Source organism: Phoenix dactylifera, chromosome 9 (assembly GCF_051530095.1).
Source record: "Phoenix dactylifera cultivar Ajwa chromosome 9, Ajwa_hap1_PhDact_Kaust_v1.1, whole genome shotgun sequence".
Taxonomy (NCBI): domain Eukaryota; kingdom Viridiplantae; phylum Streptophyta; class Magnoliopsida; order Arecales; family Arecaceae; genus Phoenix; species Phoenix dactylifera.
This window is the reverse complement of record NC_143198.1, coordinates 5,031,995-5,053,831: the sequence shown is the minus strand read 5'-3', so window position 1 is coordinate 5,053,831 and position 21,837 is coordinate 5,031,995. Positions and strand designations below refer to the sequence as shown.

The window sequence follows — 21,837 nt, the reverse complement described above, 5'->3', positions numbered from 1 at the left end:
TAGACTTGAGAAAATGGGGAAAGTATATGAGATTACAATGTTAATAAAAAAGAACAGCACAAAGCTGTTATTAATTCATTGAACACTTCCTACACTACCTTCACACAACTGATTAAATAAAATGAAGCTAAACAGTACGTGGAACTGAAACACATCAGATGAGATTAATAAACAGTTAGAGTAAGGCTTCATATTCTCCTCATGGAGATCTAATTTGATTCCTTATCCTGCTTGATCGCCTAACTGGAGTCATAGCCTCTTCTTCATCTCTAGATCCCTATGTACACATAAAAAAAACGCAGTTTAAAGTCAGTATCATTTTTTTTGAAGTACAGTAAAAGCAAGCACATTGCATCTCAGCCATAAAACAAGAAGAAAATAATAATCTCTTACCTTCTTAGCAGAGAGTTTCTCATAAGTGGTGAAACTTCCATAAGAGGAGGATGATACCGCAGAATCCTTCCTCAGCTTTCTCTCGTTGCTCAGATTCTCTTCCTCGTTGGCTCTCTTTGTCCTGCCCCGGCCAGAGAATGAGCTGTTGCACAGACTAGTGCTCACTTCTGAAGGACCAGAGTCACCAACCATCTCAACATCCACTGGAGATTGATAATAAGATCTTCTTTTATTGATGTAGCTCTCACTGCTACCAGAAATTGATGTAGAGATCAATTTATTGGGTGGTGGTAGCTTCGCAAGCGTCGCCACTGTAGCAGTATGCTTTTGCTTCATATGCAGAAAAACCAGGGATGCTGCCAGAACTGCCGCTGCTAAAAATACTCCCAATGCCAATGGCACTGAAAGCTCATATTCGGATCCATAAATTGTAGAATCTTCTGATTTTGGGCTACTGGAGATTTGATGCTTACTGCCAACTACCGGGTGACCATCAAAATCAGCAGGCTTGGTTTGAGAAGGGAAACTGAAATCACCACCATCTTCTTCACTGTCTACTGTTCCAGTTTCAGTCACAAGATCATGAGAAAGGCAAACATCCACCTCAATATTCTTCTGATCTTCAATGCCTTGAATATTACCTCCTTGTGCCATATCTTTCGTAGCATCCCCTTCAACATTATCCACCTCAATATTCTTCTGATCTTCAATGCCTTGAATATTACCTCCTTGTGCCATATCTTTCGTAGCATCCCCTTCAACATTATCCACCATCTCAAATTCCACAGCATTATTGTCTTCTTTCAGATCTTCCTGAAGCTCAGTAGTTTCAATCTTCTCCTCATCCAATTCCATGATATCTCTCAAATCTTCAGATCGCTTTGTTTCCATCCTCGCTGTCTCATATTCAGCATCATTATCCTGCGCAGCTCCTGAATCCTCCACTTCAAATTTTCTCTCTATTTCATGTCCTTCATGACTCTCTTGTCCCATACTTTTCTTAGGAGCTTGCTCCATCTCAGTTGTCCCAATAAACTGTTCATATTTTTCTAAACCTTCATCTATAACTAAGGCTGTTGTTAAGTTAGCCACATAAAGCAAACTAAATTCCTCTTCTTTCGGAAGAGAAGCCACAGTAGTATTACAAGAAAATGAATTAATTGACCATTTTCCCAAGCTTCTAGTTAGCTCTTGGAGATTCATACTAGAAGCAGTCAAGTGGTTTCTAAAAGGCAGAACCTCAAAAACCCATAATGCTGGGGCTTTCGATACGGAAGAAGCAGAAGTAGAAGATAAGATCGGAGAATCAGATGAGGGGACTAGAAGGAAAGGGATGAGCAGAACCAGAAGAAGGGCAATGAACTTAAATTTTACGAAAGAGCGAGATTTAGTATGTTTGCCATTTGAATCGGGTATGAATGCAGTTTCAGAAACAAGGTTTGCATTGGTAGCTCCCATAGCTTCGACCTCATTGGAAGAAGACACTTCCTCGGAATCCTTTTGTGAGTCAGAAGATTGTACTTCCTCAGTCTGACTGGAGGTGGCCTCGCAGCTTTCAGAGGGAAAGCTATCCTCAAGTTGCTTCCCATCTCCTATATCAAGCAAATGACCTTCTTTGCTGAGGTAGTGCTCAATCCTATGGTTGGGTCTGTAACGAAGAAACTGAGGTCTTGGGGAGAGGTAATTGGTTTTGGGATCATAAGGAGGCAGGGATGGATCGGCATCCAGGGGAGCGATAGCTGGTGAAGGAGAAAAGGAGGAAACTATGACAGGCTGCAGGTTCTTGACTTCAAGGTCTACCTTCGTGGAGCCGGCGCCATCCGAGACTTCCTGGAAACCGAAAGCCGTTTCAGATTTCGGCACGGAATCCTTCGAACCCAGTTCCTCGGATGGAACATTGGAAAAATTTGCAGCATCATGGAGGGTATGAGGGGCACAACCCACTTGAGGTTTCGAGACAACCTCCTCCATTGCAAGAGATTCATGTGGATCAGAAACTGAAGTAAGAGAAGACCTGACGACCTCGTTCCTCTCTGCGAGGATTCTCCTTTTCGGGGATGCAGCGATGGCCTTGGAAGTGGTAGAAATTGTCGGGGCCATGAAGTTCTTGACACCCTTCAAACAAGGCATTACCGGGGATCTCACCCTGGCTGTCTTTAAGCAGTTCAGGTCCCTTTCATTCTCCTTTTGCTCAAAGGAAGAACGCGGAGATGAAGGCACAGCCCCGGACTTGGATCCTGAATTCCTCTGAGGTACATCTATGAAGGGAAATCACAAATAAAATCAACGCCGGGAATTTTCGAAGGAAGGATACAAAGAAAATCTTCAAGAAGAGTGGCCTTTAAAGAAGTGCTCTTTACCTGAGGGATTCGAAGCTTTGAATGGATTAGAGTTTGTGCTCTTTCTGATGCTGCTGCCGCTGCTATCTGGGGTTTTGGGGTTGAGGTTTAGGGGCCTGGATGGATTAGGAGAGAGACATCTGGTTGCCATGGCTGAAGTTGTTCCACCGGAATTGGAGATTTGCTTGCTTCTACTTTGAACTGGGGAGCGAAGGAGAGTTAATGGAAATAAATCACTGATGGGATGCGGAGAGGAAGGGCGTAGAAATGGAAAGCTATCGGGTGCAACGGCTAGTTTTTCTTTTCTTTTTTAAAACCATTGACCGTTGGGGCCTGGTTCTTGGGTTTAATTCAGCCGAATGAATCCGAACGTTACTATTTGACCGTTGAGGTTGATCGTCGCACGGAAGCAACTCCATGGTGCCCGCAGAGTTGTTCTCGTACGGGAGTCCTTCCAAGTCCAATATATTACAAAACACAATAATAATAATAATTTTTTTTAAGCCGGAAATATCATATCTTTCTAGCATAAATACACCTAAAAAAATTAGAAAAAAAAAGTGACGAAAAAGGGTTAGAGTAGACTCGTAGTTTTCATAAAGCTAACCGTCGGAGTGCTATACAACAAATGAGACGACCCAATCAGCTGCGATGTTCGCCTCTTGGTAAGCATCAGTAACTTGAAAAGGCATACAGTCTCTCACGAGATCTCTGATGTCCTGTAGCAGCGGGTGCTCGTCCCATGCTCTCATGTAGCCCTGGATCCACCTGATTATAGTAACTAAGTCACCTTCTAAATGGATGCGCTCAGACCCTAATTTGATTCGTGCATAAATGATCCCATCCCAAGCAGCTGTGAGCTTGGCTTTAGAAACAGAAATATCATAGAGCCGGCTCCTCTCTACTGCGATCAGTTTGGAGTCGACGTCCCTAATTACAAACCCAGCACCTCTTCAACTTTCCTCCTCAAGCACACTCCCATAAAGTTTACCTTGAGAAAGCTCGAGGATGGAGGCTCCCAAGAGACGAGAATCGTTTGAGTCGCTCCAAGAGCTAAGTGGGGGCTCTAGATGCCGCTAGCTATTCCAGATCCTCCTTACAGCTTGATTCTGAGTAAACTCTTATGCCAAAATAATCTTCGTAGTAGCTACGGTCCTCAAACTTTACCTTTGTCCTTAAAAGATTCTGGCATTCCTATCCAGCCATGTGTGATATGCAACATAGGCGGCAATGACACCCCAATATCCCATGATCGGTCTGTTGGTTGATCCATTCAAGTAATCAACGAAAGATGCAACCGAGGATGGAGACTACAAGAAACCCTAGTTGCCACCTACTACACTTAAGCTACTTTCAGACAACTGAACAGCACGTGCTCAATGACCTCCTCTTCCTTCTAGCACTAGTCACAAGTGGAGTGGAGACTCACACCCCATATGCTCAAAACTCCCCTCGTTGGGAGGCAACCCCACGCTATCTTCTAAAGGAATAAAGCTATTCAGGGGTGAACATAGAGCCTCCACAGCCAGCCGCTATCCAACGAATGAGGTGTTTCAACTCTGTACAGCTCCCCAAGATAGCTAACTCTCACCCTAGATCTGCAAGTCGAGCTCCATGTCCTGTTGTAAGCTCCTCCCCTTCGAGGCATCGAAATAGCTAGGATCTGCTTCGCTAACTGATCCCCAAAAAGGCTCCAGACTCGTACAACATCCCATCTTCTTTCACATGGCCTAAATAGGTCGCACACTCTTAAGGCCCAAGCTCTCCACATCGACCATGGTGGGCCATGATCGAATAGGAATATCCGACAGACAAGAATCGTTGACCACATTAATCGATTGGCCATCTCTAATTGTCCACCGGATTCGGGCCATCACCTCTGGGGCACGAGAGAACATCTTTCGCCAAATGAAAGAGCTGGGACGATCAACCTGGAAGTCAAACGTCAAGGTCTGGTCTACATACTTGGCCCTCATCAGGAAGCTCCACAGGCTGTCCGGCTCAAGCAAGAATTGAACAATATATTTGGCTGCCATCACCTCCTTCCTCGTTAACAGAGAGTACATACCCAGACCCCCAAGGTCTCGGAGCTGACAAACCACCTCCCAAGCAATAAGATGAAATCCCATCGTGCGCACCCATATGAAGTTCTTGAATAACTGCTCCACCTTCACTAGTGCAGCCCTGGGCATAGCTATATGAGTCAGTAGATAGGCCAGGACTGAGTCACTCTATCCATCATGGAGAGTGCTCTCACCTGCCACCCTTTCAGCCTATGCCTTACTCGATCTCGCGGCACTCCGTTGTCCATAATCTCCTCCCAGTAATAGATACAGGTATTTCTAGTTGTGAACCTGCTCCTCCATACCTAGGATTTTCCAGTTGCCAATCTTGAGATGCTGCTTGGTCTTTGAACTGAAGAGGACATTAGATTTGGATAAATTGGCCTGCTGATCAGAAGCAATGCACGACGATTCTTTTCTTTTTTATTTGGATAATAGCCCTTCAAAATTCTCCTGTATTTTTTGCTAAAAGTAAGAGCACCACGAATCTTTTCTTTTTTATTTTTTCCTTTGGCTATCAAGAACGCTGCTTTGTTCTAGCGTTGGCTGCCAAATTAGGGGTATAATTTGAGCTGAGCTTGATTGAACTTAGATATGATCCAGGTTGGTTTGAAAATAATTTTAAACTTGAATACTTGGATCAAACTTAATTTGTCTACTATTATTTTGAGCTCAATTCAAACTTAATTTTGAACCGAGCTGAATATAAACTTAATTGATTTGCTCGATAATCCTAACGAGCATAAGCAATTTAAGGATAAATGAAACAGTTGAAAGTTGAAACATAACTTGATTCAAGCTTGATTTAATTTTTTCCAAAGATAAACATAGTAAATTGACTAAAGCTTTAATCCAGCAATATACTTCCTACACATTATATAAAGGGATTAACTTCAGCATTTTTTTTTATTTTGATAATTTTAAAGTAAATTAATACTTCACCGTCTAACTAAAAAGGGGTTAGAAAAAAAAAGAATTATCCATTTCAGCCGGTTACCACTTCTAGAGATAAAGGTATAGATAAAGATCAACATGTTAAGAGATAAACAGATCCACTTTTAGCAGGTTATCAATTCTAGAGAGACTGAAATTTAGATTTCTAGAGAGATAAGGAGCAGAATAAAAACAAGAGAAAGTGAGAGCCAAACAATTTGGGAGGCAAACAAGTGTGGGTGCTGGGTGCAAATAGGCTTTTGAAGTTATATTTTTCAAAAGAGTTTAAATGTCTTCTCAAGGTATAAAAATATTTATAGATGTCAAAATGTTAATTCTAATTTTTGGTTAACTAGAAGTTCTTTATTTATTTATTTATTTATTTATTTGCTTTAACGGGTTCTTCATACAACGCGTGTACGAATACACCCAAGAAAATCAAAATACACAATCTCACAGAGTGCCAATGGCATCTCCCTCTCTCTTACCCACAAGGCGTATCCTGAGTGGTGGGCCGCGTATGTAGCCACCCAGTCAGCCGCCCCATTGGCCTCTCTGAATACATGCTTGGCCTCAAAGGCCACACCATCCCACACCATCATCCCAATGTCCCGGATCAGAGGGTGGTCTGTGCTCTCACCACTCGGTCCCCGCCGAATCCACCCAATAATCGTAGCCGAATCGCTCTTCAAGATGATCGAGCTGGCCCGCAACACTTACTGCATATGGCGAAGACCGGCCTAGCAGCTCGCAACTCCGCCTCTGGAACTGATATGTCGAACAACCGGTAACCGCCCGCTGTCACTACCCTGGAATGAGGGTCTCGTATAACAAAGCATGCCCCGCCTCGCGTACCTCCATCCAACACCAACCCGTCAAAGTTGATCTTGAGGAAGCTAGGAGGTGGGGCCTTTCAAGTGAAAAACACCGTCCGAGGAGCTGCCTGAGCAGAGAAGGAACCTCAGGTGTTCCGAACTATCAAGGGTGTATCTGAAGGGATGGTGAGTCTGGACTCCATCGTCAGTGCTCGAGCAGACTCTGCAACAAACCTCGACGACATTCTGCGCTTGCCGAAGGTGCGAGCGTTCCTTGCCAGCCAGATCTAATGGGCTGTGCAAGTCGCTCTGATGGTCTTCTGACATGTCCCGGGACTGGCCAACCACTGTCGTATCATCTATAGGAAAAGACGTCGCTCACGCCACGCCTCCTCCGGAATCCCTGTCCACTGCCATGTCGACCTCGCCCAAGTGCACTGAAATAGCATATGGTCCACAGACTCCTCTGCATCGCAAGTCCCGTACTCCGTAGGGATCCCCAAACCACGCCTACTCAGCACTACTCTCGTCGGAAGGCAGTCCCACGTCACCTTCCATAAGAAAAGTGCTGCCCTCGGGTGGAGCCCAGACCTCCAAATCCAGGCGCAGTCCGATCCCCGCTCATGCTCTCGCTGGATAACCCGGGATAGATCACCCAGCCTGACACTGGCCCTGCATGAGGTGCCCCAAACCCTGACGTCTGACCTCTCACATCCTGGTACTGGAAGGGATCGGATCCTCTCAGCAAGATGTACCCCGAACAATTGATGTAGTCTGGCCTAGTCCCACTCTGCCCTCCCTGGTGCTAGGAGGTCGCACATCCGGAGCCCCTCTGCTGCCTAAGTATCCACCATAGTCGGCCAGCATTTTAAAGGAAAAGCATCCACCCATGGATCACCAGTCACATCGATGCTCCGTCCATCGCCTATCAGCCACCTGGTGTTTGCCGACACAGTCGGCAAGTACCTCCTAATCTCGCGTCACATAAAGGAAATTCTGCGGCTACTTCGTGCCACTAGAAGTTCTTTATTAACTAAGGAAATATAAACATTCTTCACCAACCAAAATATATTTATCTAGATATAATTTAGATAATTTAAATAAAATACTAAAACATTATAAGCATTTATTTGGTTAATTAATATCCTCAAACAAGTTTTATCGCAAGTATACCCCAATCTTAGCCTCAGAAAGTATAGATATGCGCTTGTCTTTCTCTTTCCTTAAACATGAGTGGCCATTGTTTGGAACGAAAACAATGAAATTGAGCAGAAGGGATAACTTAAAATTTTAAAATTATAATCAGCAATAAGTGGAGGCTATAATTGAGGGAATCAAACTTGGGGTAACGAATAAAAAATAATGGTCCATTTCTTTTATTCAAAAAAAAAACATATAGCTTATTGACATCTCACTTCCTCTCCTTAGTAATGAAATTAGCTGCCTTCCAGATTTGATAACCTATGCGAAATACTTGTTGAGACCTGTAGAAAATGCTTTAATTTAGTAATTTTGAGATCAGGTTATCTCGTTAAATACTTTATGAATCTTTCTTCCTAAAAGAATGTGAATGAATCTTACCAGAAAACAAAAGAATGTGAATGAAAAAGTACAACAGCCAAATGTTCCACTGCCTCAAAGCAATCAGAGGGAAGGAAACTTCATCACAAGCCAGACAATCTGAAGACCAGAAGAGTCAAGGCAATGGCTCTACATTCACTGCATCGGTGCCACACAAAAGCTGCTTCTATAGTTTTACAGGAATAGAGATCATTCTGAGATTATAGTAGCAGTTGCAAAAGATGAATTTTACTGATATTGATCCAAAATGGAAAAAATCAATCCTCCAATACCTTCATCAAGGTGTTGGTATGATAAAGGTTCACCCGTAAATGAGTTAGAGGTGTTTAGACCTCTCATGTCAATGGAGGCATTTAGCAGCCATATATATATATATATATATATATATATATGTCATTTCTATGTCTAGACTTCTTTGGTTAGTTCTGTCTTACATTAACAAACAGGAAGTGCTTGAAAGCTAGGATCAGGATGCAAATCAAAATTTGTAATTTAATTCGATGGGAGTAAATGACTGATTTTTTCCTTTTTTGTGCTCGCAATGCAATTAAAAATAGCACCTTGTTGGCCATGGCCATATGCATAAAATTAGCATAGGATGCCCAATATCCTATTAAATGACCTAACATCTCAAAAGCTCCATATAGTTTGACATGGCGATGGAGTTAACAATGCCGGAAAAAAAAAATGCCGAATGCACCCCGCTGAAACTACAATATATATCCCTCTACCACAACATTCTCATTTTCGGTCCTTGTTTCCAAGTCCCTCAATCTAAATGATTTCCTACCAAATGCCAAAAAGGCATCTTCACCTCTACACCAAATTGGGCAGACTTCCATCACAACCTTCTGCACCAAGTGCTCATCAAGAACATCATCAAGAAGTTCTTTAAGGACTTCATTATCTTCTCTGATATCTAGTAAAACACTGCATAATCCCTGATGGGCACAATAATCTAGAATTGAATTCAAGCTCATCTGTTCAAGGATAACTGTTTTGACATCTTCCAATTTAGGCTCCACAGTAATGGTTTTCTCTGCCAAGACCACTAGCTTACCTGCAGATTCTGTGGTGAGAGCAGGAAGGTGTAATGAATTTACTCCCCTTGCAATAATAATACGGAGAGGTTGAGTGGCTCCAGTCTCATGTGATGTTGGTAAGCTGAAGGTTTTGGGAAACAAATTGCTGGAAATTACAACCCCATCATATTCTTTCAGTAACTTTGAGTAATATCCACCTGATTCTTCTGCTCCTGGTCCAAGCTGATTTAAAACTCTCCCGTTGAATGAAAGAGAATACCTGCAATTCATATAAACATAAAAGATACATATATATCTGTAAACCATAAAACAGAAAAGCATAGCTGCAAAAATTATCAGCTCTGTTTTAAAAAGGTCTATGCTGATGCGCATGTGGTTGCATATGTGTATGCAACCCCCCGACTACCACAAAGAAAAGTCTAGGCTACCTATGTATGTAAGTGAACCACATGATGAGACAACAAATGACTTGCATAAGTCCAAGCCCCCCAATATGCAGCCCTCCACATCCTCTATTGTTTTTCTGTTTTCCGTGAATTTTCACTGAGCTATTTCAAATATCTTTACTCTTTTTGTTCGCTATTATAAATCTATTTAATTTTTTAATATTTTTTTCTAAATAGACACCACACAGGCACCAAATTAAGAGTGGCTGCATATCACTTTGGCACTATGCAAGATCTCGACCACCTGCATACTGGAGCCGCATTGTGAAACCTTTTAACCGAGTCCATGCCATTTAATTTCATTTTCATCAGCCTAGCAGTTTTCAACAACTGCAAATGATTACACAGCATGATGCGATCAGAATGGAACATTACTAGAGGCAAACTATGATTGTTCTACAAGAACAAATAGCCAGGAAATATAAAGAGACCCCACCTATCATGCCACTTGGTGAATATCAATATAAACTTTGGAGTTGACGTTATCTAACTTCAGGGACACTCATATGTATAGAGAAGCCAATGAGTATGCTGAATGGTCAACCAAACAAGGTTTAATATAAGGCTGAATAATTATCATAAATAGGTTAATAGCTATCTTTTGATTTTGAGGGATTTGGCTTTGCCTAAGTCCCTGCTTGTATTTTCTCGAGAGGTTAAAAAAATCTCTTCAACAAAAAAGAAAGAATATAAATATAATCTAGATGTATCAAACTTTCTGGTTGAAACAGCACTTAACAGATAGATACAATCATGGTTTCGTAGCATATTTTCTGGACTGTTGGGCTAGTTCTTTCTTTCTATTATTTAAGAAATATAAAGAACAATACTCTACTTTGGTGTGTTCAGATCGTTGTGTATTCACCACAAGTGAGAGACATGTATCAAGTGTATTTTCTCCCTTATCCAATGATTTATAATGCGGACAAAAGACCTTTTTTCTTTTTTCTTTCTATGGACCAGGGTTCCTTGATATCAGAGATCATATATCTATGTCAATTTTTGTCCAATAATTGAGATTAACAAATTAAGGTCATCTGCTTCTGACAACTGCATTAAGAAAAACAAAAAACGAAACTTGGGTTTGAAATAGATTGACAATCATTTATACGTGAGTAGTGCTTATCTTTAACTTTTTCAAGCATGAACTTCCTGAAATCAATGTTTGATTCCCTTCTGAAGCATGACCTCCTGGAAATAAGGCAGTTATTTTACAGCCCATCAAGTATACCTATAGAGTAGTCTGATAGTGTAGGGTTTCTCGCAAAAGAAAAATACTTGCATATCCGATCTCATTCAGCCTTTTAATAATTTATTTTAAAAAATATGCCAAACATTGGATAAATTTTAAAAATTTGACCAGTGTGTTTATTATTTGTCTACCAGGTGAAAAGTTCTTATGATTTCATAAAGTTCTGGAGGGCTTTCATGGTACATATATCTATCGAAAGGTTTACATACTTCGTCTGCACATAGATTGTTTCCACCATGTGAAGTTCAATCATCTAAGAAGTTCTATAAAATAAGAACAGGATGTAAAGAGGACACTGGTTCTGCTATTATGATGCCCATTCATTTTGTCAAGAAAAATAGCCATAGCCATTCTTTCTTTTGAATCAGTGATTGAGGGCTAGTTGCCTTACCTCAAAGTAACAAATGGCCTCCCTGTAACCATTCGATGAATATAAGGCTCATTAAGTTTCCGGCATAGCATTTCCTCCACACCGGTAATAACATCTATCCCTGAACCTCTGAGCCTTTCCACTCCTTTTGAAGCTACAATTGGATTTGGATCCACCATTCCAATAATCACTTTCTTTACCTTTGCACAAATCAGCGCTTCGGTACAAGGAGGGGTCCTTCCATAGTGGTTGCAGGGTTCAAGGCTCACATATGCTGTTGCATTTTCTGCCAAATCTCCGGCATCTTTCAGTGCAAAAACCTGCAAATATCAAATATAACTTCATGTATGTTGATTCAGCAGTGCAATTAGTTGCGCAATTTCTAAGATGAACTTTTGGCACCAACCATTAACCTTTTGCATCTAACTGGATCCCAGCACATCAACAACATGTGGAAGCTAAAGAACAAAATGGAGAAGAGATGAATGTTGATCCATGATAAGTTTTATTAGATGGCAAAATGCTGATTAATTGCTGTCTTAACTGTGTCAGAAAAGACCCTCCATTTTTTTCTCTAATCTTCTCAATAATAGAGTGGAAGCAGCAGCACCTGGAAGCCAGTGGCTAGAACTACATTAAAGATACTTGCATTGCATGTCAGAAATGCATTTGGATAACTTGGGCAGAAAGCATGTCAAAGATGCACTTGCCAGTAGGCTACAGCATATAATAGAAGTTGTTCGGTTCCCAACTGTAAATTAGATGGGATCTGCAAAGCCATGAAGTTGTGCAGCTAAATGGTGAAGAGATGAATGTTGATGCATGATAAGTTTTATTAGATGGCAAAATGCTGATTAATTGCTGCCTTAACTGTGTCAGAAAAGACCCTCCATGCTGACCTTTTTTTTTCTCTAATCCTCTCAATAATAGAGTGGAAGCAGCAGCACCTGGAAGCCAGTGGCTAGAACTACATTAAAGATACTTGCAGTGCATGTTAGAAATGCATTTGGATAACTTGGGCAGAAAGCATGTCAAAGATGCACTTGCCAGTAGGCTACAGTATATACATGTGTTATGAGCTGCACAACTTCATGGCTTTGCAGATCCCATCTAATTTACAGTTGGGAACCGAACAGCATTTAGTAGAGTTTTTGCTACACATAACACGTATAGGTGCCCTTCACCTGGTGCAAGTGTAAGTCTAGCACTTCTTTTTGACAGATATCGAAGCATGGAACCCATTTTGAGCACCACAAAGGCTTTTTAGCCCAATTTGACTCATTGGATCTTGTTGAATCAACTTATTGTTCTTTTTTCGAGATGGTCAGGCGCTCATCACCTAAATCTTTACAGTCCAGTAAGTTTAGCCCCATCTTAACTTGGTCTGTTAGATTTCTGTGCCTTAAACCCCTTAAGTTTCAGTGGGCATGAGGGAAAAATGGTCATAGAGAAAACACAACATTCTAAATGCATGAGTAACAGCAGAAAGGAAATTGGACAAATGGCTATAATATGTGCATTTTATCGATCAAAATGTTTCAGTAAATATGATCTAGTGCCATGAGTTACATCTGTATAATGCTGTTAATGATAAGCATATAATGGCTCTATATATTGAAATCAGGAGGAAAAGAAAAATCAATAGAACTTAACATAAGCTTACAATACACACTGACAGATAAATACACTATGAAACTCAAAAAATGTACAAGAGGGAGTCTAATAGGAGGTAAAAGAAGTATAATGCTACTTAATACAAATACAAATATAGTATTTCTGCATGCTATCTCTGCTATGGACAAAGTCTTTTACTGGATACCTAGACATGCAGCACATATTAGTCCAGATGTTGAAATATAAAATACTACAAAATACTTATCACATAATAGAAAAGTACTTCGGCAAATAGAACAAAATGACCTCAGTAAAATAGTGGAGAAAATATTGGATCAATTATAGAAGAGCTATGGATCATTAAAGTTCTTCTGTTGTTCCAAATTCTAAACACCAAATAAATTATACACCATAGTTAATAAAAAAACAGTGGCTCAGTGCATGAGGTTCCTTCTGCCGCAGGGTCTAGGAAGGGCTAGATGTACGCAGCCTTACCCGAACAAGGGGCAAAGCCTGTTTCATGTTTTGAACCTGCGACACCCAAGTTATAATGGAGAAACCTTTTTGTTGTGCAAGGCTCACCCTCAAATTATACAACAAAATGGACCCACACACATAAAAAAAAAAAAAACACTCTTCCAATACATAAATATCAACAAATTCTTGCTTAACAGAATAAAAATGAAGATTAAATTACATGACATCAAAGATTACATTTTTCTTAGCTAATAACACTTAAGTATACTAAAATTACTGGACTAATTATAAATCCAATAGCAGAAAAATGTGAAAATAAATTATATGGGTCACTTTTTCGAATCAAAGATTCCATTTTTCTTCGGTAATAACGCATCAGCGAACTAAAGATACAACAATAACTATAAATCCAATAGCAGGAGACAGATAGAATGGAAACAGAACGGACTACGCTATTGCATCTGGGAAAGCACTTAAGAATTAAACAGAGAGGCGAAGGAGAAGTGTGGGATACCTCGGCGTGAGGCTGCCCGGCCTTGGGATGGAACCCTTCGCCAACGATCTCTCCGTCCTTAACGATCACACAGCCGACCATGGGGTTGGGGCTGGTGCACCCAGTTGCTTTCCTCGCCAACTCCACGCACCTCCTCATGTAGAAGGAGTCGTCCCTCCTCTCGCATCTGATACCGATCGAACGGCCGCGATTGCTGCGAGGAATGAAAGGCCAGGAAGTCCTTTTGGGAGGAGGGCGGAGCCCATTGGTTCCGAGATGGAAGCTGGGGACGCTCTTGGGTTGCGGAGTTTTGGAGGCGAGGAGAGGGCAGAAGACGGAGGAGAGCGCCATCCTTTTTTTCAGAAGGCTGAGGGAAAAGATTTTTTGAGGGTTTTTGGAGGCGGCGCTGAACTTAGCGGGCGGCGATCGGATGCCGGGGTGTCGGTCCGCTGATTAGCCGCGTCAGCAAATACCACCACCGTGGAAAGAGACAGTCTTCCCTCCTCATGTTGGGTTTTTTTTTTTTTTTTTTTTAATAAACGGAGTTGACAATAGTAAAATAAAAAATTGAAGCCCAAATTTAAGTACTAAACAAGTAGCTGATATGATGCCTCCGGAGTGGCAAGCCACATAAGCAGCCACCCATTTCGTGGCTCTATTGGCCACTCTAACAATTTTACAAGGCTACTCGAAGTAATATTTTAAATATTTTTTAAAAAATATGTGGGCGTCGATTAAATATGGGAACTGGATGCCACCCACTTGGATACACACGATGGAAGCACTTTCTGGTCCACTGGTACTGAAATAGCGCTGGGGTGACGTACTCATACGTGGATGAGAAACCCAATGAAGGATACCACGGAAGGCCTTCATCAAACATTTTTAGGTAGAAGGGGGCCTAGTGGAGGCTGCTACGCGGATGAGGTTTTCTCTCACCCCTCCTATTTTTCACAAAAAAAAAATTGTAAATAAAACTTTAAACCATAAAATTTTTTATTTCTTGTTAAAAAATTACATTAATAATAATAATAATAATAATAATAATAATAATAATAATAATAATAATAATAATAATAATAATATAAAGCATATGATAATTTATAAGAAAATAAGGGAAAAATAATAAGGTGAAATATGATCTGGACAAGGTGCTAATTAATCATCCCTCTCTTCCAAGAGAAATATGACCTTGCTAACTAATAAAGCAACCGGATGACTATATTGCCCAAAAATTAATATGAAAAATTTGTCAATAGAGCAAGAAGTTAATGAGAAAAATATTCTAGCTCTCATCCAACCATTACAGCTCTATTTTAGAAAGCTCTTCTTGGGCTCATCATCAACTAGAAAGGCCTCTAGTCCATTGGATGAGACAGCTTCAACAAAAATGGAATCCCATCAGCAAGGCCTAAAGGGACTAGTCGAACAGAATGTTGGGATAGCTGCAGCAACTCCAGTCTGAAGGTTTCGAAATGAGAAGAGGGGGCTGCACACACTGTGGAGGCCCCAAAACGACTTTGTTGAAGGGAGAAAAAACTAAAACTCACACTCGATATGATTAAATAATAAAAATATAATTACAATTTATAGAGAGAGACCAGGAAGTCTATTTTACAAGTTGCTTGGTTACATTAAAATGCTTTTCTAACCAGTGGAGTTACCAAGCCTATGCACCATCCTGCCCTGTACATGTATTTGAGCCAAGAAATTGACGTTTCTCCCCCCGCTCATGTATGCTTGATATCTTAACCTAGAGGACTTGTTTGATTTATAGAAAGAATTTTTTTCACGCCGAAATATTTCTTTTAGGAAGCTAATAAGTAGGAATATAATACTTGAGAAAGTGATTTTTGTATATTTAGTTGACTATGAGAAAGTATCACATTCTAGAGTAGTTTATGTTTAGTTGAGCATCTACTTTTATATAAAAATTGCGTAAAATATCTGTTATATCCTTATTAAAGAGAAAGACCTTATCCTATTCTATCTAAAAGCTTAAGGATATTTTTTGAAAAAAATTATCCAATTTCCAATTGGTGGGAATTAGACTTTTCCATATCCTACATGGTTTTTTCTTTCCCATAAAATATACAAATTTTAATCTCATAGGATAGCTGTTTTTCTACCTCTTTCTTTTAAAAATTCTATCCAAATATGAGGCATCTCTTCATTTTTTTTGTTGACCCAACTTTCCTCCTCCTTTTTCCAGAAACCAAACGAGTTCAGAAAGTTCGAGAGAAACACGTGACCACAACTGCCCCACCTAGGGCACACTGTGGTCATGTGGTGTAGGAGGAATCAAGGGTTCAATGCTTCTCCTTCCCTCCTACACGCCTCCACCCTCTTTAAAGAAGAGAATGAACAGGATGCCACCTATACTCCATCCAATTTTTCTAACACAATTCACTTAACAAGAGCCTCCCCCTCCCCTAGCTTAATGAGCTATAGATATCGAATAGAATAAATAATTTTTAGTGCTACTGTGTTATGAAAATAAATGCGCAAATACCCATCAAAGGTAAGAAAATATACTTGTAATATAGAAAATGCAGTTAATCCTATTCTGAAACAAAATATTATTGCAAAATTAGTGAATATAACACATGAGGAGCTCAAGTTTTACTTAAAACCAACTTAGTTGATTCAAGCTCAAATTGATTACAAAATGAGTTGAGCTACAACAGAGCCTAGCTTGATAGCTTAATTCCTTTCTCACCCTATTGGTGCTAGTATAGCGGTCTATGAAGTCAATTTGTTTATTAGAATAGACTAACAAAAAAAATACTCCCTTGCATTTTGTATGGAATTGCAAATACTTTCTTGCATATCTAACTGTTGCATTGCTAATCCTACATTTTTCATATTGTTGCAATGTTGTCCACCCTCCTAGTAATTAGGATCAAGGCTCAATGAAGGTACCTACATGAAAGATAATGTGTAGTAGTTGTCTGAGATTAACTCTTTCTTCTTTTTGAGGAAAAAACAATGATATGGACTCAGTTGAGTCCAAGTATCAAAATTCTTGCCAAAAACTAGCCCTAAGTTCTCTTTCAGTCTCTCTCCCTCTCTCTGTCTTTATTTGATTTTCTCTTCTACCCCTTTCTAATAGAAGTGAACTTCTTGCTGATGACGAAGGTGGTGCAGGTTTTCAAGTCCTAGGGCATTGATAGGTCAAGCTCTACGATGCTGACCCACTATTTGTTGTGCCTTAGTTGACACCAGCATCCGCATAGTGACTGCCCTCCCTAACGAGTCCTCGATCGCCGATGCCATCGCCCTCCCTAATGAAGAATAACTTACATAATTTATGTGGATCCTTAAGGGTGCTAAACCTTAAATTGACAAAGAAAACTAAATGCATGTACTCTCTCTCAAAAAAAAAAAAATGAGATAACTGATGGTGATATCATGCACATCACGGTCAACTATTTTACCATATAGTCTTTTTTTTTAATAAAAAAAGAGAATTAGGAGAACCATGAAGGAAATCTACCAATTCATAACAATGGAGAAACAAGTCCTTGATCGGGCATACGATCATCTTTTTAAGAATGCTTGCTTTGGCAATAATTAAGTTTCTTCCTAGTTCCTGAAGACTGCTATATTATAGAGGATGGTGCCATCTGCAACAGGGACATGGGTTGTATCTTTCGTGCAAAGTGATTCACCTTTCTTTGCACAAATCTACAGTTGGATCGCACAATAGTTACTTCGAGATCTATGTAAATGAATAAATAGAGAAGTTCGTAGTGCTTTGAGATCTGTGCAGGGCATGATCTGATGGTCAACATTGTGAAAGAAGTTCAATCATTTTTTTGCTCAAAAGATACAACCCCAACCTCTGCAACAGATGTTGGAGTTCCCTTGCCTTTATTGTAACAGTGCCCTTATCAAAGGGAGATCTTTTAGTTTTTCTTTGTTCTGCGGGAAATTAAGATGATGTTATGAGCGTAAGGAGGTATAACTCAAGCAAGTACGTTACCTTCAACTTGAGGTGCTCAAGATGGACAATTAACTGAATTTAGATATATGTTTGAAGACAAAGATGACATTGCATGATTATTGAAATGGCTGTTATGGCCACTATTTAGAACTGTGATATCAGTAGAAACATCCTTATCGCATATATGGATAGCTTCAGCAAAGTAGACATGGAATACCATGCACGCTACAAGATATGGCATACTATAAATTTAAATCCCATGAATCCGTTCAATGGTTATTTGACTCCTTTTTGCAGCATATAAAAGCATACACACAAGCAACAATGTATCCCTACATGATGACAGGATATTCATATCAGTATAGCAATGATTGTTATTACCATTGTTCACAAATGAAGCAAGCCTTCATGATGTTCATGTAAATTTCCTTACCAATCATCTTGGTTCAAAAATAATACATTGGACCTCAAAGTCAAGGATGAATGCCACCGAGTGACCAACAAATATGAAATTTTTTTCCATTTATTATGGAAGGACTTGAGTTCTAGACTACTAATTGTTATGGCAAAAGTATATAGATACTAAGGTTATTTGGTAAATTATCTTTTTAAAGCTCCCCACTAAGTTCTTTCTATATCATGCCCTATATGATTCAAAGCTAGTTTAATGCATATAATATGGAGGATAAGCAAGACCACTGAGGGAAAAGTACAGTTGATTGAGATAAAGAGGACCAAGAGCGAGGTTGTTTGACCCTTTCCTACGGCTATGTGATTCTTTTCCAGCATATAAAGGCATATACATGTTTTAAGCAATGTATTCATACAGTGACAGCTAGGGCATTCATTTCATAATAGCAATGCCAGCTATCTCCATCATTCACAAACATAGCAAGCCTTCACGATGGTCTTGCAAATTTCCATACCAATAGTCTTGGTTCAAAAATCATACAATGGATCTCAAACCCAAGGATGAATGCCTTCTAGCGACAAAGAACAAGAATTTTTTCCCATTTATTATGGGAAGATTTTTAGATCTAGATTACCAACTATGCAGGAGTATGTAGAAGCTAATCAGGATTTTGCTTGAAAAAAGTTTCATGGAAAAATCATGTACCAAGCCTCCCTACTAAATTTCATCTTTCTCCACTGCTCCCTATATTAACTGCACTTTTTTCTCTACCACCTCAATTATCTTTCCTCTAGATTCGTAGCCATGCCGAGGAAGAAGAAGACCACCAAGGGCAAACAAAAGATAGAGATAAGGAGGATCAAGAATGAGGAAGTGCGCCAAATTTGTTTCTCCAAAAGAAGATCAGGCCTCTTTACAAAGGCCAGCGACCTCTCCACTCTTTGTGGATCAGATATTGCAGTGCTGGTGTTCTCCCCCGGAGGTAAGCCTTATTCTTTTGGCAGCCCGGACATCAACCCGGTAATAGACCGGTTCCTGTCGGACTTTTCTTCCTCCTCTTGGTCAGGCTTTTGCTCTGGAAAACCTAGCAATATGGTAGAACAACTAAGTCAACGATGCCTGGAACTCACAAATCAGCTAGAAGCTTGGAAGGCGAAGGGTGCAATGCTGGAGGAGAAGCTGAACTCCCCAAGTCATGTCCTGGAGTATGAATGCTTCGAGAACATGGATGACTTGGACGAACTCGGGCAGCTAGCAGAGGCGCTGAAACAAGTGAAGCTGAATGCTGATGCACAAGTGAACAGACTCCTGACTAATACCGGAGCCTCGTTCTCTACTCCTGTTATAATCCACAATCAAAGAGAGGGAGCTTCATCTTCTCATGCAGTCATGGCTAACAACCAGGGAATAGGTGCCTCGTCTTCTTTGAATATGGGTGCATCCGCTTCTTTTGCTGATTTTGTTGCAGAAATGATGGCTTTCCCACCCAGCCCGCCTTGTGGTGATATCGGTTTTAGGTCTGGGTTCTTTTAATGAGCTCCATGCAGTCTGATCACATGATGGAGGAGTGTTACTGGCATAAGAGATTGGCAGGCATGATCTTACTCGACAACTTCTGGAGATATTTTATTGGATTTTCTCTTTGAGACTCGCTTATTTGGTTGTGCACCAGGAGACTTGGTGTTATGATATATATATAGCATGTGAACTTGTAGTTTTTTTGTTTTATTTATTGAAGTTGTAGTGTTTTTTTTTTTTTTGCGATTGAACTTCCAGTGTTTTTTTATGCATGCCAACTTTATTTCAGATCATCCTCTCAATTTAGTTGTGAAAATGGTAGTTATTCTACCAAAAGACGCATCATTTCTTCTTAAGGCTTCTCTCAATAAAAAAATATGCACCCCTTCATTTGAAAAGATGTATATAGGATGCTTCTAAAGCTTCATTTCTCTTGAGTGGCATTTTTTTGAAAGCTATAAATAGAAATTCATAGGTAGCCTAAGGAAAACAAAAGGTATGAAGATTATAAGAATCCATATTGTCTCCATCTTCGGAATTTGGAGTTTTAAATTACTTCCACCTTGCTTAATTTAAAGTACTTTATGAATGAAACGATAGAAGAAAGGATATTAATCCTGAAAGACTTTATATGCAATTAGGTAGGAGGTATTTTTCAATTGTATAATATCCTTGCATAACTCGTCTATATAAGTGCAATATATATGGAGCTCCAGCAAGAAATATTTTATGTATTAAAACAAGTCAATAATTAAATAGCAAAAATTAATATTGTAGATTGAATAACATTTAATATTATATAATCAAAGCTTATAACTATCTTTTTTTCTGAAATATAAAAGACATAAAAGTGTTTAAGCTAAAGAGAATCGCACTGATCATCAATATCCAACTTGATTGATATACAGTGTGCGTGTTTCAGATGCCTTTATGTAAATTTGCATGCTTGCAATATAATCCACTTTCATTTTGCCTAGTAAAGACAAATTGATGGTACTTATATTATGTTTGAAGAAAGATAGCACTGCAGTAGTGCCATTTATGGGTGGATTAATTACACTTGGGTTGCTCAATATTTTTTTTTTTAATATAATGGCTACTCATTCTACTTTAGTGTAGGTGTATCCAACTAAATCAAAAGTAAGGATCTGACGCAACGGTGTTGGAAGGATCCCTGATGAGTCCAAAGAACCTTTATAGAATAATGCGCCGCATAGCTAGCCACCAAATATTAATAGCTATAAAACTGATGTGTAAACTTTTTATTGCCTAATATATGTTTTTGGAGAGTGAAAAATGAAGGAAGTAAGATACTTCCGGCAAATTTATTGATCAAAGTTACTAAAATTGTTTACAAATAGAGGTTAAAAGGCATCTAATAAACATATGAGTGGAAGTTTACAAATTGTTCAACCCTTTTTTGCGAGTATTTCTTCTGTACATGGTTTGGTTTTTAGAGCTAATCAAATAAAAACTTTTGCCTTCCCCGATGCCACCGCCTTTCAAATAGCAAGATAGGAAGGACATAGCGTTACACCATTGTTAATGAACTTGTAATAAGACTCCAACAGTGAAATTGTCACTCTTGGTAAGCCTCCAAACCGGGGCATCAGTATTTCTAATAGGTCTAATGGGCATTGGTAGTTTCATCATAATATTTATCTATACCATTTCAGATAGGGAAAGGGGGTCCCACACTTTTATTTTCCATCTCGATTGATGCCAGCGCTAATGTGATATAGCTCCTTAAATAGAGATGCTAGAGCTAGATCCAAGCCACCAAGGTGGTAGCATGGTTGGAACGGGGCTAAGATTCCATCGGAGTGACCCAGGTTCGAAACACGCGGGCGTCGATTAAATATGGGGACTAGATGCCCTCCACCTGGTTTGCCCGGTGGAGTCACCATCTGGTCCACCGGTACCGAGGTGGCGCTGGGGTGACGTACTCACATGTGGATAATGAACCCACTAGAGGGAACCCACGAGTCGGGGAGGATATGTAGAAAATTGCGGCCTGTATCGAACATTTTCTGATGGAAGGGGGGCCAAGTGGGGGCTACTATGCGTGTGAGGTTTCCTCTCCCCCCTCCTATTATGTACCAAAAAAAAAGAGCTAGATCCAAAAGTACATCGGTGGCATGG

The 21,837-nt window shown here is 39.9% G+C and overlaps 3 protein-coding genes across 3 annotated transcripts; 1 reads left to right on the top strand and 2 right to left on the bottom strand.

Annotated features, from left to right (window-relative positions):
- Positions 1 to 3,011, bottom strand: LOC103705346 (uncharacterized). The gene is made up of 3 exons (XM_008789010.4): positions 2,754 to 3,011; positions 394 to 2,651; positions 1 to 277 (listed from the first exon to the last, which is right to left on the bottom strand). The coding sequence occupies exons 1-3, from the start codon at positions 2,881 to 2,883 to the stop codon at positions 200 to 202; spliced, it is 2,466 nt and encodes an 821-aa protein (XP_008787232.3). The 5' UTR covers positions 2,884 to 3,011; the 3' UTR covers positions 1 to 199.
- A 5,614-nt stretch (positions 3,012 to 8,625) lies between these two features.
- On the bottom strand, positions 8,626 to 14,297 carry PYRD (Cytidine/deoxycytidylate deaminase family protein). Its single transcript, XM_008789009.4, has 3 exons — positions 13,841 to 14,297; positions 11,257 to 11,555; positions 8,626 to 9,426 (listed from the first exon to the last, which is right to left on the bottom strand). Exons 1-3 carry the CDS (start codon positions 14,168 to 14,170, stop codon positions 8,835 to 8,837), a joined length of 1,221 nt encoding a protein of 406 aa, XP_008787231.3. The 5' UTR covers positions 14,171 to 14,297; the 3' UTR covers positions 8,626 to 8,834.
- A 4,684-nt stretch (positions 14,298 to 18,981) lies between these two features.
- Positions 18,982 to 19,710, top strand: LOC103705429 (agamous-like MADS-box protein AGL29). Its single transcript, XM_008789136.1, has one exon. It carries the CDS (start codon positions 18,982 to 18,984, stop codon positions 19,708 to 19,710), a length of 729 nt encoding a protein of 242 aa, XP_008787358.1.
- The last annotated feature ends 2,127 nt before the right edge of the window (positions 19,711 to 21,837 follow it).